Source organism: Dipodomys spectabilis, unplaced genomic scaffold (genome assembly GCF_019054845.1).
Source record: "Dipodomys spectabilis isolate Male_0828 unplaced genomic scaffold, ASM1905484v1 ptg000051l, whole genome shotgun sequence".
NCBI classification, from domain to species: Eukaryota; Metazoa; Chordata; class Mammalia; order Rodentia; family Heteromyidae; genus Dipodomys; species Dipodomys spectabilis.
The window spans coordinates 16128453-16148848 of record NW_024870728.1 but is presented as its reverse complement, the minus strand read 5'-3'; the positions used below and the strand labels follow the sequence as shown (position 1 = coordinate 16148848).

The 20396-nt window shown below is 34.5% G+C and overlaps 1 protein-coding gene across 2 annotated transcripts in view; it reads left to right on the top strand.

Annotated features, from left to right (window-relative positions):
- Spag16 (sperm associated antigen 16) overlaps positions 1-20396 on the top strand; it is a 775603-nt gene that overhangs the window by 436462 nt on the left and 318745 nt on the right. For both annotated transcript variants that reach the window (XM_042679127.1, XM_042679126.1), the window contains one exon: positions 4332-4458. In XM_042679127.1, the coding sequence (XP_042535061.1) occupies positions 4332-4458 (127 nt within the window). The remainder of the gene's footprint in view (positions 1-4331; positions 4459-20396) is intronic.

The window sequence follows — 20396 nt, the reverse complement described above, 5'->3', positions numbered from 1 at the left end:
TTATTTCACAAATCTTTCCTATGCTGTATTTATAAGTATATATTACTGTACAAAGAGGCAGCATTTAATTTTCTACCCCCCACTGCTTCTTCTAAAGGTTTGTAATTTATCATCTGAATCTCTGTTAGTACACCCATTAATCTCTTCCTTTAAATTCTTGAACATGGTTATAATGGGTGGTTAAGTCTTTGATTTCCAATAATTGACTCAGGGTCAGTTTTTATTACTTGTATGCTTTTTAGATTTAACTGCTGTTCTCTTTATATATATTTATACATGGCAAAGTTTTAATATATGCTAAGTGTTATCAGTGGAAAAATCTAAAGAAACTACGGTAGGTTGATTTCCCAAATAAGGTAGTGAACAGTGTAAGTATATTAAGCTTATTTTCACCTTTCCTTGCTTGGTTTCATGCTTCAACAAGAAAAGTCTAACTTCGTTTTTAATGAAGTTCATGAACACGACTCTTACTCCTATAGTAGAATTCTTTTTAAAAGCTCAACTGTGAGCCTGAGGTACCAGAAGAGGTCTCTACAATCAGGTTAGGATTACACGATAACTTCTAGCAATGCTCAGTCACAAGGGCCATGGTTTGGTCTCCATGGTAGAGTAGGAAATCTCTGCTATGCCTGTGAAATCTTATTTTATGGAAATAATATATAGACCCTTGAAAGCAACTCATGGAAAATCTTCATACAAACTACTACCATCCCAGACTCAACCTGAACCACAAATTCCATATAACTCAACAACCTAGAATGCTCTCACTGTTCTGATAGTGAGTGGGATTTCAGCTCTCCTGGCTTCTAGTTTTGTATTTTCTACCAGGGACTCTAGGAGGTCAAAGAAGACACACTTGCTTCTTTCCTTCTCTTTAGCATCATAATCCTGTGCTATTTCTAAGTTTAATTCCAGATGTGGGTATCTTACATTATATGCATATATTTTACAAATTTTTATTCTGTGAAGAGAATTATACCACTGGATATTCTATCACTTTGGAGGACTGAATCCTAGGAAATCATTTTTATGATTAGGTAAAACAGACTGACATTGATTCGGTGGTTTGATTATGTTCATGAGCCAAGAACATTTAGAATTTATAATATAGCAGCTTTGGCTCAAGAGGTTTGGACTAAGATCCATCTGTACTTTAAGGCACAAAAAAGGAGGCAAGAAAAACTTTATGGATCAAGTCTGTAACACAAAGGGAGAGAAAATTTTGTGAAAGACAGTACACCTGAATAGATTTTCAAGATTATCTTCTTTTCCTCCTCTTACAGTGAGTTCTCTCAGTTATTGTGTGCCATTAATCATTATCAAATGATTTAATGTAAACCAAATACTAATGAAGTAAAAAGAATACACAAAAATCACGTAAAATACCAAACTAAGAACTTGGGCAAAATTATGTAATTTTAAAGACATTATAAAACTGTTACCTCTTAAATTATATTTGTATTACATACCAAACATTAAATGAAAAAATATTTTATTATGATTTTATAAATCAAGAAATGCAGATGAAAAACAAACTGAGAAAGATCAAGAGATGAGTAATGTTTCAATCTCTGTCTCTGCCTCTTTCTCTCTGTACCTCTTCTCTATTCACTTCTTCTTGTATTATACTATTGTATTATACTCATATATACAGAATTATTTCAAAATAGTGGACTTAGAATATAAACTTTCAAACAAATATTTTGTGCATATACTTTTTTAGAATTATTAGAAATCTCTAAATAAAACGTCAGAAAGCATTATTTAAAAGAAAATAATTTATCCAGTAAGTTTTAATATTTCTAAAAATTAAATATCATGAGTAATATCCAATTATTTCTGTCAATTTTCAAATATACTAGTATAAATCACAGAAAAATTGTATTTCTTATAGAACCATATGCTTAATATTTTAACCTATAATCCATATGGTCTCAGTTGACAAAGAAGAACTCTGATAGTTTATTAGAGAAACAGCAATAGACAATGTGCAAATGACATCTTCAGATACCATTTATTCACAAAAATAAGCAGTTAACCCACAGGCCATAATTTGTTGTCATCTTTAATTATCAACCTATCTCATAAATTTTGAGGTGAAGAAATTAATGTAAAATGTCCTTTATTAATGAATTTATTTTCTTCATTCTATATATAAATGATGATAATACTTTATCTTATTTTGTAGATTGTTTCTGAATAATTTTAATATATATACATCTAAATATAAGTCTTAATGTCTCTTTTCTTTTCAAAATGTCAAAACATAACCTAGGAAGAGAAAAGTTTATTCCTAATAGTTCATAGATGTCATGTTCAAGTTCACTTTGCTTCTTTTCACCAATGCTTAAAAGAATCTTAGCATTTTGGAGGTGTACTGGAAATCTGAGTGTATTAATTTATTCATGCAATAAACAATGATACCAAGATTAAAAGACTTTGTTTATGGATTTCCTGCCGATAGGACTGGCATCCAGTCTCACTCTGCCCTAGAAATTTTCCCAGTGCACCATACTATTGCATGGGCAGGGCTCAAACCAAAGAGATCCCACACAGTCAGGAATTAACGAACTAACACTAACAATGAATTACCTTGTTTCCCCTTTATTCACTTTAAAACTTGACTTATAAATACATTTTCCGTGCCCTTGGTCTTGTATATAAGCTTATCCCATCTGTGAAAGGGAAAGGGAATCACAGAAACAGCGGGACAAAGGATAAACTAATGCAAACATGATACTCACTTGACACTAAGTTGAAAATGAACTATACAACTTGGGGAGGAGAAGGGGGAGAAAGGAAGTGGGAGAAAATGAGGGAGGAGGTAACAGTGTTTAAAAAGAAATGTACTCATTACCTTATTTATATAACTGTAACCCTCTGTTGGACACCTTTACAATGAAGATATGAAAAAAAATCATAACATAGAAAAGTCATTCTGCTTCAGATGTTCCCAGTTGTAAGACTCACCTCTTTTTTAAACATGACAAAAGGCAAAGCTGGAGTTGTCTTTCCTTCTAAGTCATTCATTACTAATGGATTAGATCAGTGGCTCTCAAACTTGAGCATGCATAGGAATCCCATGGAGTGCTTGCTGAAACAGATTGTTGGGCCCCACTCCAAAGTTTCTGATTCAGTAGGTTTGAGATGATGATAAGAATCTGCATTTCAGACACGTTTCCCAAGTGATGCTGGTAATGCTAGTCTGGGTAAAACACTGAAAAACACTGGTTTAGCGTCTAAGCCCTGGAGGCAAATCACAGAAACCAGGAGAAGCATAAATATACATCAGTGGCTGGTCTTGTTCCCAGATGAACTGGAGTGCTAGAGCTGAAGCTTGAGACTAGATATGAATATTTTCTTTTTTATGAATATTTTCTAAATGGGTCTCAGGTGAATCAAACATACAGCCAAAGCTGAGAGAAAACCAAGACAAATAATAGGCATTTGTTGTTTGATATCCTGTATTCAATCCTCATACCAACCAAAACTAATTTTTTTTTATTATTGTGAAAATACCGTACAGAGGGGTTACAATTACATGGGCAAGATAGTGAGTGCATCTCTTATCAAGCATTGTTGCCTCCTCCTTTGTTTACCCTTCCCATCCCTTCCCCTCTCCACCCCCCACCCCTCCACCCCCCACTCACCAAAGTTGTAAAGTTCGTTTTTCGACGTAACATCTTGTACATCTCATTGTTGTAATGGGTCCACCTGTAACCCTATTTTTTGGGGGGGGGGGTCCAGTCATGGTTCCTGAACTCTGGGCCTGGGCACTATCCCTCAGCTCTTCAGCTCAAGGCTAGCGCTCTATCTTGAGCCACAGTGCCACTTCCGGCTTTTTTTCTTTTTGCTTATGTGGTGCTGAGTAATCGAACCCAGGGCCTCAGGCATGCAAGGCAAGCGCTCTACCACTGAGCCACCTTCCCAGCCCCACCTGTAACCCTATTTAAACAGCATTTTTCCCCCTTGCCTTCACAAATTATATCAGCATCAAACATAGTGAAAAGATTGTTTGGCATTTTTTATTACAGCAAGGTTTTCTTAACATACTTCTGTATAAGTTGGAGACTACTTTTATATATTTATTTCATGATATAAATATGCTAGTATAAAGATGACTTTTTAAGACAATTTTACAAACTGAAGAGAATTTAATCTTACTCAATTTTATGCTTGTAATTCCTCAAAGTGCTTAGAATTTTTAAAGAATTTTGTAATTTAAAATTACATCACAGATTCTTATAATACTTCCTTGGCATTGTATACAAAAAAAGGAACATTCCCATAGTATCTTCTTAAATTTTAACACTTGTCTTCTCTCCTTTCAGTGAAAGATGCAGGTATACCTTATATGGACACACGGATTCCGTGAACAGCATTGAGTTCTTTCCCTTTTCCAACACACTTCTCACTGGCTCTGCAGACAAGACCTTGTCTATATGGGATGCACGCACGGTAAACAAACCATCTTTTCTTTTTTTCCAGGTTTTGATTATCCTTACTTCTGTCAAATGTAACTTAATAAGTTTGTAAGGGAATGTAGGCTAGAAATTCCTAAGTATAAGATTCAACTTACATACTCTAGCTATCTGGCCTTTTAAATACTAACACATAGTACAAAAACAACATAATTAGTTTAACAAGCATTAATTCACCAACATGTATTAAGACAGAAACTGCTGGTGCAGGAAATACCAAATACAGAATCACTGGGTTTCTCTCCCAACTTCTCCTGCATCCCCCCGTCTCTCCTCTTCCTTCGCATCACCTCCCCTTCCCTCTCCTTACTTCTTTTTATCTCATGCCGTAACTAAATATTCTTAGAAAGCATGTGTTTTAAATACTTTCTCATGTGAAGCTATGAAGCAGCGATGCTGAGGAGGAAAACGATCTCTCTAAAGGAATACTGTCTCTCTCATATCTGTCTATGTACATAAAACTATTTATCAATGGAGATCTTCTATCCTGCTGGTAGTAAGAGCTGTAGAATGTACTGATGTGGGTGACATTACTTTACCCCTGGCATCAGCAACTTCTGTGTTATTATTCTTCTTTGTATAGTTTTAGAATATGTTAATTTATTGACAAATTAGGAATTCTCAGGTTAGGCTAAAGATTTGGACCCAAGGGAAGACAAATGGCATCCTTCTCTTACTAGTAAAGCAGTAGCAGCGCCTTCTGTCAGCTCTATGTGATCAGGTACTATTAAGATACCCTCTGAAATATTTTTGATCATACGTGAAAATTATCAGTAGATTATGTTCTCATAAATTAATTTTATACCTCTTTCTCTCACTCTCAAAATATACTAGTTTCAATCACTAATTTAATCTAACAGCTTATTATCAAAGATAATGAGTATGGAGACCTCTAAGTCAGACTCTAAGTCAACAAGACAGTTCAGCTCTGAATTTTGTGGGGAATGAGAAAAGGTATATAAATCTCTGTAATTACCAAATGGAGGCTATAAAAGAAGTTGGAGTTTGGAAACTTGTGAAATTGCTCTGTTTTATAGGGCTGTATGTTCCCCCCCGCCCACCACCACCACTTCTTCGAAGTTAGGAATCCGTAAAACTGTTTTATTAAAATTGAAAAAATAAGATTGTTCTACTGTCAGAAAATATTTCATATAGTAAATTTAATGAATAAAGTGCGCTCCCCCAAAACATCATAAAAAATCCCAAAGTACATGACTATCTTGGAAACCTATTTAAAAAAAATACATTGAGATCGTGCAATATTCACACACCTAATGAAAATACTAAGGATTTTAAAGTTGTTTTATTTTTTTTCTAGAAAATTAAGTTCACCAGACAGAGAAACACAGAACAAGAATGGGATGAGTCACCTGTGAGCCAGGGCAGCTGGGCTGGCATGGTCAGAGTTGGTGACATTTTGCCCATTTTATCTTTTGCAATGACACAGAGATGTTCATGTCGTGGATGGCCTTTAGTGGCCACACCTGCTGCCTAGACTACCTGCAGGCACCCGTCCACATTGCAGTGTTGTCCTGATTTCACCGTAGCCACTCATCACTGTAGGTTCCTATAAAACAGAAATGAAATGCTAAGAACTCCAAAAAGGAGTTGGCCTATTGACTTCAGCTGGATCCCTATTTCAGAGTTCAGCCTCAAGCTGCACAAGACTGTTGCTTTAACATCGTGGGATCTGGTGAACTTTTAGAGGAGTGCTAGAGGAGTGTGACATCCCTTACTCAGAGGACAGTCTGTGTGTGTGTGTGTGTGTGTGTGTGTGTGTGTGTGTGTGTGTGTGTGTGTAATTCAGTTGCAAATACTGAATCCTGCAAAGCTTTAATGACCTCTCTGTAGCTTTTCTTTCTCAATTCTATTCAATTTAGTGGTACCTATTAGAGAGCTAAATGGCAGGCACAACTTCCTAGATGGCACTGAGATGACTATGAAAGAATCCTGTCATCAGTGAGCCCACAAACTTTTAGGGAACATTATAATAACAATAGAAAATATGAATGTAATTTAGAAATTGCTCTATGTTCTGTATAACTACATAGTGGCTTTTCTTTGTAGCAAAGCTACTGTATCTAAATACTTTATAACTGGCACTTACTGAGTAGGTATGTATCATCACTTTCCCTACAACATCTGCATAATGCTTACTGGAATCTAATCAAGTGGTTCCTGTTACTAACTTTATTTTAGTATTGAGAAAATTGAGACTCAGTAAGGTAAAGCTAAGTTGACAAGTTCACTCAACTGGTCAAGCAGAAAGCAGGTTGTCTGGTCAACCTCAGTGGGCCTTCTTTGTGCCCCTTGGCCACTCTATTGTCTCCTATTGCCAACCTGCCCCTCAGGCTCACTAAACGGTTTTGATTTTTTATTAACAATTGCTACTGATTTATTATTTTATGCATGCAATAATGTACATATGTACCTGAAATAAAAAGAGGAAAAAATTGAATCCAGGGTGTAGCATTGTTGAATACATCTACCAATTACTCAGTGGTAGCTTGGGCAAATTTTTGGTCTTGTAAAATAATGAGAACTGTTTTAAATATTTTCAAACAAGGTAGGAAATTCTGTCGATAGGGGAAAAATAGATACAAGACCTTTCAAAGGTTATTACCTTTAAAGAGGTTTGTCAAGGGAAATACCATCAAATGTACAATCAAATGTTCTAAGGCAAAAGTTACTTTAAAAAAAATGGTGACATTTTGTTCACTGTTAAAATGTCACCTTTATTTTGTTGAGATGATTAACTGTATTATTATTATTTAAATATATCTGCTTATAACATACTGGTAAGCAAATTCGTGTTAAAAAAGTAACTCTGTTTAGCACTTTGTTAAAAAGTAACCATGAAATTCTGCGGAAGCAGGAGCTCTTTTCTTGGCATTCCTCATTTCATTATGGACACTTGTCTACTCTTCAAAAGAATAGTTTTCATAAAATTAACCATTTCAGAATTCTCTTTTGAGGTACTGGGGATTATAGCGAGGGCCCCTTGCAGGCGAAGGGAACACTATGCCATTGAGCAATATCCCTGCTTCTCTCATTTTATTTTAAAAATGTCTCACTAAGTAGCTCAGGCTGCCCTTGAACTCCATATGTAGTTCAGGCATGCCCTGACCATGCGATCTCCTGCAGTCCTGCTGAGTAGGGAATACTACACCACCATTCTCCTAATTCCGAATAATGCCCTGCATTCCACAATGACAAAGAAGCCTTTATATACTATGTTGCACTAGGCTTCAGAGACATTGATTCAAAGATCTTCATTATTTCATAAATATTATCTAAGAAAGCACTGTGCTTTTGGTACATGACAGCTACTTTCAAGGTGTTTAAAGACACGAAATCCAAGGTATATGTTTGGATCTGTACAATGACCTTTGTTTTGTAAAAGCTTCCTCTTCGCTATTCAAAGTGAGCATGATTTTCCACTTGTCACTGCTCCATTTTCATTAACCTGGAAGGCCTACCTCACGGGATCTCAAAAAGTTTTCATGCCTAAAGAGCAGTTGTTTCATCAGGCAAGTAAGAAAACTTTGTTCTACTTAGAAAACTTTGCTAATTAATTCTTTGTAACATACTTAAAATGTTGAGTTTGATGAATGAGCCATTATTTTTCCCACCACAAGACAAGCCTCACCAAATTGTTAACATATTGTGTAATGACTAATGGCTTTAGTGATGTGGTATAAGCAGACACATTTGAAAAAAATTAGCTTATTTCTTGTGCTTCTATAGACTCCAGCCCTGGGTTTCTCTGTAACCTCAAGGTGATAAATTGTGTCATCTGTATTTACATCACATACCATTGCCAAGTAGTGGCATGCAGCCTTGGTGTCTGCATTCAAAACTACACTTTGCAATTTATAGGACAGATGGCCTTATATAAGTAGCATCAAATATTTCCACCTCAATTTTCTCATTTGCAAAGAGTGGATAGGATAGTTCTTATCACATAAAAATGTGGTCTATGTTAAATGATTTACCATATGAAGTAGTTAGAAGATTGATTAGAATTCGATTATTTGAGATATGTTCATAGCAACTGTCCTACCACAGTGGAGTTGTTTGCTCACTAATATTGCTCTGAGAATTATTCTCTACTTTTACGAAGGTTATCACAAAAAATGTTGAAAAAAATGAGAGGAAAGGGAAGGAGGGAGGTAGCACATGGAAGAGAAGGAAGAGGGGAAGAAACATGTCTTTCTGTGTTTTTTCTTTTTCTAATTGAATAGCTTGTGTCACGTTTGTCAGATATACCCTAACATTTGCTTCATTTATTTTTCCTTTTAATTCAGATTGATGCCAAAGCATACCACAAATTGGCACCAAGTAAGTTTTAATGAAATACACAACTTATGCAATTTTGCTTCTCCATGATATAGCCACACAATCCTAGTTTGGAAAAATGATGTGCTATAATAGTTTGAGTACATAGACCCATCAGATTTATCCAGCTATTTCTTTTTTTTATCTGTCCCTAAGTTGACATATAATGCTTTAGTCTTTCTATTTTTAAAATTATCACTGTTTTATTACTCATTTTATTCCTCTCCTCTCTTCATTTTTCTCTGGATGTCTTTTTACACTTGGATTCAACATGCTCCTCTTTTCTTTTTTTTATTGTATTCCAAAACTAATCTTTATTTGTATTTTTTGTTGCATATATTTTTATTGTGAAAATACTGTACAGAGGAGTTACAGCACATGAATGAGGTCATGAATGTTTCCTATGGGGCATTGTTACCTCCTCCTTTGCTTTTCCCTACCATCCCCTCCCTTTCCGCCTCCCCAGCTCCTCTACCCTGGCACTGAAGTTGTAAAGTTCATTTTCAACATAGTGTCTTGTACATCTCATTGTTACAATGGGTCATCCTGTATCCTTATTTCAGCATTTTGTTATTTCCCTTCCCCTCCCCAAATTAGAAAAATGTAAATTCAAGATGAAGAGCACCAGAATCAAATACAGTGAAAACAGGGGTTATACCATGGCAAGCTCCTTTTTTCTAAATAATTTTGTTTGCTTCATTAAAATTATAGCAGAAAGTGTGTTCAGAGAAAAGCTATGCTAATTTGTAAGTAAGATGAACATTATGCAATACTTTGATAGTATTATTTATAATGTAAGTAGAAATGCTGATTTTTTTTCAAACATGACCAGTTTGCTCCATCCTTTACATCTTTTCCTAGAAAAGTAGCATTTGTGTAGCCTTGATTCCTTCTTAAGACATTTATTTTAAAAATTGGCTTACATATGTGTTCACATTGACATCTTTAAAATTTGTAATTGTGTTTAGGTATGAATACATTAATGTCATAGTCTATAAATAATTTAAGTGTAGAAAAGTCTTTTATCTAAATAACCCACTGTTTTCTAAAAAGTTAAAACCTAGTATTTTATTTATAATAAACCACTAAATATTAAACAGATCAAGTTGATATACTACAAAGTTTAAAAAGATAGTTATTTAACTCTAATTATTATATTTCTATGTGTATCTCATGCCTTGCACATAAAATAGTTGCACCATGATCACAAATTTCATCATTTCTCTCCTTTGCCTTATAGTTAATATAAATAGTAACATAGTCCCTATTAATAGGAAAACTAGATTTTTGCATCTGAGTTTAAAAAGAGTATCTCAATAGTGAAGCAATTATTTATATTTGTTGTGTATTTCTAATGGAAACCTATGGATAGATAAGTTTTATGAGACTCTTATATGAGTTAGAAATAATTACTTTATTTATCATATATTTCATTTACATTTTATATAATTTTAGTTCATTTTCTTCTATTCCTTTCCGTATGAAGATTACCAGTGAATATATAGATGACTTAATTGGTATTAAAAATGAGATGAGAGGCATGGATTTACATTTTTTAGATGAGACAGAATATATGTGGTTTCTAGGAAAAAAACATTTATAGCCTATTTGAATTGAATAATTAATCCAACTAGAACATAAAAGATTGACGATACCTTAAATGAATTTTAGCACAGAAATCTTTGCTCTACTATACTGTCTACACTGCCTGTCTTCAATAGAAGGTACAGAAATTATATGTTTAAAGATAGAATGGAATTTGAATCCAGGTTCTCTTTTGTTACTTCATTGTTATATGTAGGGCAGCATTGCATTTAATATCTGTCAAGTTCAACATTCTTTTTTAAGATGGAAATACAAAGTAAAGTGCAGTTTCGCACTGGGAGGATGCTTAGAAGTCAAGCAGGGTGATTTTTTCCTGTTTGATAGGAGAGAATGTGAGCCACACAAATATGTTCCCAAATTGTTATTCTGTCTCTTTGCTTGATGGGTTAAGTAATGCTTAAAGAAGCTGAACCATTTCATTGCAGATTGTTTTGCTTGGTGTTTGCCTCTTGCTGTCTCAAGAATTTAGCAACTCTAATTCATTGCATCAAATTTATAGTTCCACAGCCAAGATAGTGTTTAATTGACCCATCTTGCTTGTAGTCCCTTAATTTCAGCTTAGCATATAGAAATCACTTAGGAATGATCTTGTCACTGTTATTTATTCCTTTATATAGTCAATCCATTAAAACCTCAAATGATGGTTTGGCTGTATTTCAAAGTAAACAACATTGAATTCATTGTAACACTACATGTTAATTATAATGATTAGGTATAACTGATGAAACTAGACATTAAAGGCAGAGTTTTTAACAAGTGTTTTTGGTATCCTACTATGGTTGTGCTCAAGAAAGTAAGGGGAAATATTTTGGTAGGTAGAAAGGATGTTTTTAGACTCACTATGTTATAATTAGAGCAAAAGCAGGAGAGCTTGGTAGGACTACCATAGGAAAGAGTATTTTAGAGAGAAAACTGCATCTAAGAATGGTAAGGGAGGAGTGTGCCTGGTGTGTGTTTATGAAGCAAGCACAAAGCGGCTGGAATGGAGGAGCTAAGGGAAGAAGAATCTGAGAACCATAAAGGAAACCAGAGAGGTGTTAGTAGGAAGAAGAGAGGGGTAGTTCCACAGGTCTGTAGGTCATTTTGATGACTGACCTTTTCATAGGATGATATGGAAAAACACCAAAAGGACTAAGTAAGAAATGAACTTTCTTGAACCAGAGAACAGGAAAAGGGAAAGGGGTATAGAAACAGAAAAATCTGATTGGTGATTGTACCCCATCTGTGCAAGAGATAAATGGCTAGACCAGAATGAGAGCAAAAAAGGAAGGTATAGTTGAAAAGTATTTTTAATATAGAGGGGTAAGAAATTTGTTCTCTAACTTAACTTTAAGCCTCTATACTTCAAAGAGGAATTTGTTTTCAGAGTTACATAAAAGTTGAAAAAGGTACAATTTTGATGCTTTGAGTTATAATTGACAGGAAAATGTCATGTATTCAACATGTGTTTGATACCATTGGATGTATACTTACACCTCTTGATGCAGCCATAACAATAATATTCCTTGTGCTTTTTTCTAAAGTTAATATACATAGCATGAGAGCTACTGTCTCCACAAATTTTTTAAGTGCACAATCCTATGCTGTTGACTTTAGCTACTCTGCTGTGTAGTAAATTTCTATAACTATGTCATCTTTCATAACTAAATTTTTGTAATCATTGAACTATTACCCGTTTTTCCTCTATCCAGGCCCTATATTTTACCATTATATTTTCTCTTTCTGGGAGTTGGACTATTTTAATCTCTTATCAAATAGAATTATACTGTTGCTATTGTAAGCTTTATAGGATGATGTATTCCAGTTTCACCCGCTTTTCATAAAGGGTCTTATTCCCTTACTTTTGCAGCTGAATAATATTGTGTTTATACACATAGATATACATATCTTTATATATACACATACATATATACATGTATATATATTCTATGCTTTTATTTCTATAAATGCAATTGCATATTATATATACATATATGTTATATGCATATATATGCACAAATACATGTGTGTACATATGTGTACATGTACATACACATGGACATGTACATATGCATATATGTGTATATATACCTTTTATATGTATATATACATATATATATTACATGCTATTGCACTTCTAGAAATAGATCCAAAAGAGTTGTGATTAGGATTTGAAAAAAACATGGGTGCTCTTATATTGAAAGCACATGTATTTACACCATCAACAAATGGAAGGGTAAGCACATTTATTCTATTTATTTTTGATACCATATATTGATGTTTCAAATAACTATTTTCAATTTATACATTTAATTGATATTATATTTGAAAGTGGCAGGTTTCTACTACCATACTTAGAAATTTGAGGTCCATATACACTCAAGAAAAAACTTCAAAGATTTCTGCCAATAACTTAAATCTTTCAAGTTGGGTTCATTATACACATCTTCTCTGAGAAACACTGCATTTGGAAATGATGTATTTACAGTGTCAGCCTCCAAAGTAAATGCTGTTAATACCTTAGCCCTGGGGCCCCAATTCATCTGCAGCTGTGCTGGGCTGAACAGCCCCTAGAGCCGTTATCAGTTTCCCACTTCAAGGCTTTATCTCTGTCTCACTGTCACCCTGCCTAAGGGATTGTCCTCCAATATCACAGTTTAGTAGTCTCAAATCCAAGCTCACACAATCTAGAGCCCCCAAGGACAAATGGAAGTCACTGGATGAATAGCTCAGCCTTACTACCCCTCAGTGGCACAATTGTGAAGCATGTTTCGGATGGGTCTTCACTGAGTCTTTTATAGGTATGAATGCCAGTCTCAGAATTTTCCCGCAACACTCATCTTTTTTAACTTTTGCCCTTATAGTTTTCTGTTCTTATTCCTTTGCCTGGAATTTCAAGTTCACCTCGTAAGGAACAAGTTTTAAAGTATTTGTCTCAAGTATACCTTCAGGAGACTCATGTCAAACTGGGCAGAGAACTTTTAATAGTTTCTCATGGCTGGTTGAAAAAAGAAAAGGTATAGTGATATCGTTCCAGGAATTAAGCATAGCTGATGACTGACCCTTTTGGCTCTACTCTGCTCTCCTTTGACCTTAATGATATCCCTGTGTCTAGCATTGCAGGAACAAAGTTCTTTAAGCACTAGGAAAGCTCCTGCTTTTCTGTTAACAAATGCAGGAAATATTAGCATAATTTCTGAAATGGCAAATCCAGTCCTGTGTCTGCAATGAATCATTTTGTCAATAGTTAGAAGCAAATGCAGACATGAAATGCAGAATGAATACTAAAGAGCTGAAGCCTCCATGACTCATTAAGTAGGTAGATATATCCAAAAACAGAAAAGCAGGAATTCAGAGTTATAGAACTTAGGCCAGTTTAGAGAAAACATGGAAACTGCCAAATGACTGTGATTCTGCCATCTGGAATAAAATGAGAATGATTTGAGGTGTCTCAGTAAGTCAGAAATCACAACTACATTCCGAGTTTGGCTGAATTTGGGGGAAATCACACATTGTACAAACTCTGAATAAAATTGGGATCCAGAAAGTATAAGGAAATAAAGATGCTGGAAGAGATGGAATTTAAATAAAAATCCTATTTCTTTGTAAATTTTATATGTAGATGCGCCTTAGGAGATAACAGTAGTTTCTAGATTGTAAAAGTTGTGATGTACACACTACCAAGGAGCACATATTCTGTGATTCAGAAGCAGAACTTTCTGATACATGAAATCTTTCTCATTGTATAGGATCAGAAATACACTACTTGTTTAGAGATGTGTAAAATAGTTAATAGAGAATACGCATGTGATACCATGAAAAGATTTTCAAATAAATCAGTCAGCAGAAGAAAAACAATCCACAAAAGTGGATCTTTAAATCAGAAACCAGGTCCTGTCATTCGGAAGGGATAAGGAGAGTGCAATCCTTTTAGTCAAAGCAGAATCAACTAAATTAGGGTAAAATTATTTAACAAGTAACAAACTTGTAAAGTAGGTGAAAATTGCAGTCAAGGCATAATCATATCTTTTGCTCCAAGGCTGGTGTTAAATAGATTAATTTCACAAAACAGACTTACAGAGGACGAGGGTATGGACAGGGGAAATGAGGCTAATTCATGACGAGAAATGGACAGTTTAGCAGTTGAAAAGACACATCAGTGACTTACTTGAGAACACGGTGGATAAAGCTTTTGACAGAGTTTTTGACAGAGTTATAGATTCAGAGGAATGGCATGATTGGATTCATATTTCCAAAAAAGTTACTCTGCCCTTCTGGAAAGAGATGAAAAGGGAGCAGGAAAATGAAAATCTAGTTGGAAACGTTCATGGGTTGGGAAGAAAGTGGTAGCAGTGATGAGATAATATTGTTTTAATTCATATTCACAAACCCATTCATTTGGACATGGTTTCATCCCAACCAAAAGTTACACAGTCTGTACTTGACTCGGTCTCCCCAAGATGTTAGCATTTTATTATACTGGATGTATCCTTTCTCTGTCACTCTCTCACTCTCTGTCTCTGTCTCTCTCTGTGTGTCTCTGTCTCTGTGTCTCTGTCTCTGTCTCTCTCTGTCTCTATCTATCTAACTGTCTATCTATCTATCTATCTGTCTGTCTGTCTATCTATCTATCTATCTATGAATCTGTATGGATGTTTCCCCAGAACATTTGTTTGTAAATTCTAAGCATCACACCCATTTAAGCATAAGTACATTAGTGTATAGTGACTAAAAAATAAGGCTATTCTCTTAAATGCTGCAAGAAAATTCTACAAATCAGCAGCCCGGTATGAAGATAATTATGTAATCAGTCTAGGTTTTCATATTTGTGCAAGTGTCACAATAAAACCTTTAAAACTAAAGACACCCCAGGACTGCATATCCATATTCTGTTGTCTTTTTTTTCTTTTACTTTCCTTTAATCTGGAGTAGACGCCCATTATTTCATTTTGCTTCCTGATATTGACATATGTCAGTTATTTATAGAATATTGCCCATTTGTGTTTCTCTGGTGTTTTCTTTTGGTTAGATTCAGATTTTGCAGTTTTAACAGGAGCACTTCAGAAATGAAGTTATTTTCAGGGAAATATATCAGGAGACATAGGCTGTTGACTTACCTCTTTATTGGTGATAATTGATCATTCCATCTTGGTGGACTCAGAGTCTCTCTGCTGTAAAAGTGGATATTTCATTTTAAAATTACTTTGAGACTGAAAAATTTCTCATGCCTCAAAATTTCACCTAGCAGTATTAGCACTGATTAATGAATATAACCTTCACTATAATTATGGTTGCTGTCTATGCTGATTTTCTAATTCCATAATGTCTTTTTCATCTATTAGACATTTTTCTACTTCAGAAAAATAAGTTCATTTCTCTCTTATTGTTTACTTACAGAGTTGAATAATTTCTTTGGTTTTTGCTCTATAACTCATAACCCTTTATACGTTATAGAGCTCAATAATTTACAACCCTTTGTGATCTTTCTTTTGATGACAAATTTTCCCATTCTTGACCAATAGAAGCTCTGTTTAGACAATAGGAAGCTTTTGATTTGTATAATTCTTTGAATACTTCTCTCAGTATATATGGGTCTCCTAGGTTCCCCATGCTCCATCTCTGAACTTAATTGTGTATCAACAAATTCTGGTTCCTGTCATTGGAAAATGTCATCAGAGATCAAGATCTGGGATCTAGCAGTTCTCAACACCATCGAAAAACATTTCTTCCACATATGCCCAGTAAACAGAGTTAAAATAGATATAAAGATACATGTATACAATTAGTCCTACCTCCATCTGTTTATATAACTAGCTGGCATTTGAAAATAATAGGATCAAATAGAACATCTATTTCAAAACTAATACAATATAATTCTTCCAAATTTTCCTTCTATCCATATGTATAACTCTTTGCCCCAACAATAACCAGCATAGCTCTTAGTATCTATATTGTTTTAATTTATGTATTCAATTGTGTAATGTACAAAAAGTTGTTTCAGTTCTATTAACCTAAACCTCAAAGTAAAGAAACCTACTACCTAGGATTTAAACTTTTTTCTTTAGCCTGAAGCATGTGGTCCACCTTTATGTTCAATAGTTCCTTAGCTTAGGTCTTCTCAACATCCCCATTCATGTGATTCTTTCAAAGTGTTAGTTTTATTGATTTCATACACATTTGGTCATTATTTCTTTCTATGATCAACTTTAATATTTTCTACTCTTTTTCATTTTTATTCTTTTTTGGCTTGTGAAACATTATAAAATAACTATATTCATTTTATTTTTAACCTATGTAATTTCCTTCATCTATTTTATGTAAGTTTAGTTTATATATTTCATATTTCAAAACATGTGGCTTAATGTATTTAGTGATGTTCTGTTATTTGGGCTGATAAAATATTTAAGGTTCCATAACTTCCTTTTATGTCTCATAGATTGCAATAGAGTAAAAACATAAATATCACTCCTGTATTAGTGTTTTTGTTATCCTTTTAAAGAAGCATTTTATTTTGTATTTCCATATATACCTGATTAATAAGTGGTTTTATATTCCAAATTACCTTTTCATTATTTTCTTATTTCCAAATAATTCTGGGTGTTTTTATATTTTAGAATTTTTTTTAAAGTTTTTTTTCCCTAGATTTTTTTTTGTGGGACTGAGATTAGAACACAGGGCCTTGTACCTTGAAAATAGCATCTGTAATTTCATTTTCCAATTAAAGGAACCAGATTTTTTTGATACATAACTATCTTCAGGCAAGGAGTATGGGAAACACAGAAAACTCATATATACTGGGCTAGAAATGAGGGAAGGACTCAAGGAATCACAGAACAAGCCAAAAGCTTCCTATAGTCTTAATACAGATTCCATTGCCACTTGATATATGCCTTTTTGCTGTTTTAGTTATTTTTCAGGTAATGTCTAGGGGATTTGTTTGTTCTTGCCTTAGACTGTGATTTTCCTACATATAGACTGCTGCATATACCACATGCAACTTAGCAATTGAGAAGAGATTTCAAAAATGTCTTGCAGACTGACCTCATATTATGATCCTTAGATCTCTACCTCCTGAGTATATGGGATTACAGGAATGAACCACTATGCTAATTTTATAGGCTTTAATTTTATGTTTATAGTTAAGAATATTATTGTGATAAAATTGTATGAGTGCCTGACTAGAAGACGGTCTCACTGTTATCCTGGTACATATTTTTATGTATTTCTATCTCTTTTATTAAGTTTTGTAGGTCTTTTGTAATTTGATCTGTGTCTACTCTGCTGGCCTCATACTGATGTGAATGCACTACCATGTTCTATGATTAGCATGTCTCTTGCATTTGGGCCATATTAAGGTGTTTGCTACATTTGTTTTAGTGTATGTCTCTTTCTATTTAGCATTTCTGAATTACTTTCAGTTATGTGTTTAATATGCATAACATATTTGAGTTGAACTTTATTAGCTAAATTGAAAAATACTCAAATTGATTTTAATTGAGGAACTAAATCTATTTATTTAATTCAATTAATAAGTATTAAGTATTACAACTATCACTTTATTTAATAATGGTGCATATTGTTTTAGGTTTGTATATCAGTATCTACAAAGTGTGGACTTTTAGTTTCTACACAAAAACTTTGTTCAGTGTTCAGGCACAACTTAGAGTTCTAGCAGTTAACATATTTATTTTCTAATTTTTTTTTACTTGGCTAGCTTTTTTTTTCTTGATTGTTTAAAACATGTTTCTATGTGCCTCATACACATACTCATTTATGTACTTCTACTTGTCACACAGCAATTTCCTGCTTTTCATCCTTGAAAACTTATTTTTTCCTTATCAGTTTCTTTCCTTCTGTAGAGATTCTAGTTATAATAACCCGGATCTCCTTTGTGTCTTACTTTTAGTACATTTCTGTCTGTTTCCCCTTTGTTCTCTTTAAAATTTTTTTTCTTTTCTTTATAGTTCCTACATTTTTTTAATGAACTTTATCATCTTGCCAGTTGAATCTATTTTCCATTGGTGTGTTATAAATAACCTTCATTTTCATATAGTTCAGTCTTAAAATAACTTCTTTTCCCCAGAGTGCTTTTATTTTAATTACCCCTACATCTCAAAATACTTGTTAGAAAATAATTAATATAGTGTGGAGTGTTGTATAACAGTTTTCTTCTTCTCCAGTGTGAGTTAAGGTGGGTTGTAGAAGAAAGATTTTTGTTTTCCTCAAGTCAGTTTAATTGTATTTTTAGTCTCAGATTTATTTTTATAATGATTTTACTGTAGTTCCTCATTTCAGTGGACATTGATTGGTTTGTATATGCGGTAGAGGTTCAAAGAGGCTGGATTCTCAGTCTGAAAACCCAGTGTAAGAGAGTGGATTCGGGTGGGGTGAAGTTAGAGAAGATAAGGTGTTAATTCCTCAACTGTTATTCTACTTTATCTTGTGGAGCCTGCATTCCGCTTTCATGCTTCCTTTACTCTTTCTCCCCACGATTTCTTCCTTCTGATTCTCTTCCTAAAGATTGCCTCTTGGCACTATTTTCACTTCTTCCCAGCATTTGTTGCTCTGATCTTGCCTTTTCCATTGTTTTTCCATACAACAGAATCTTTTATGAAATATTCTTTTGTTGTTGTTGTTGTTGGTTGTGGGGCTTGAACTCTGGGCCTGAGGCTGTCCCTCAGTTCTTCAGCTCAAGGCTAGCACTCTACCACTTGAGCTACAGTACCACTTGCGATTTTCTGGTGCTTTAGTGGAGATAAGAATCTCCCAGTCTTTCCTGCCCGGGCTGGCTTTGAACCTCAATCCTCAGATCTCAGCCTCCTGAGTAGCTAGGAATACAAGCATGAGCCACTGGTGCCCGGCCTTGAAATATTCTTAAATGAAAAATGTCTGCTATGTGGCAGGACATGTCTTGTAATCGTATTTTCTTCAAATAAAGTACACAAACATTTATATCCTAAATATATCCAAAAATATTTTTTAGCAATACAACTCTGTTAAATTTCCAGATTAATTGACTTAATTTCAGCGTTCAATAGTTTAAAAAGACTATTCATGTCTATCTTTGGAAGAGCAGTTTTAATCAAATAAAACATTTTGCTCTGCTTAATATAGTAGGTCAAACTACTTAAAAATCACTTGAGAATAGTGAGCTAACATAAAGGAAGGTATTATCAAATCATACATTCAATAATCTGAGATCTTGCCTGCTTTTTTTTTTTTTTGGGTCCGGTCGTGGGGCCTGAACTTTGGGCCTGGGCGCTGTCCCTCAGCTCTTCAGCTCAAGGCTAGCGCTCTACCACTTGAGCCACAGCGCCACTTCCGGCTTTTTTCTTTTTGCTTATGTGGTGCTGAGGAATCGAACCCAGGGCCTCTGGCTTACAAGGCAAGCGCTCTACCACTGAGCCACTTTCCCAGCCCTCTTGCCTGCTTTTGATGCTTATAAATCATATCAAAAAAGTTCAGACAAAGAAGACAGAGGAGGAGCCTAATGCACCGGAGACAGCAAGTCACAGCTGGTCTTCTTACATTAAGCATTTGCTTATGGCCCAGATTATTAGACATATATGAGGACCTTAGGTCACTTCATACAGTGGAAATGTTTAAAATATGAAATAGAGAATATGAAAAACCTCTTTGACTAACTCCCACACTTACATAATCTTCATCACATTTGCCAGGGAATTGAGCCACATTCTTCTGGGTTTTATCCTTTATCTTTAGCTGGGACATCCTGTGAAGTACACTTCAGAGATAAATTTACAGCAAATATCCATTGGTCTATTTACCCACATGTTCAGGTAGTAAGGAAATTGAAAAGGGTCACCTGCCAACAAGCCCTTCCCTCTGAGTGCTCAGTCACCCAAAGGCAGTTAGTGGATTACAGGCCAGTTGTTTTAATTCCTTCCTTCCAGCAATTTGGTGTGATTTTCCTTTAATCTTTTCCATTGTAAATAAGATTAGCTATTAAGTGCATGACTTGAAGAAAAATTA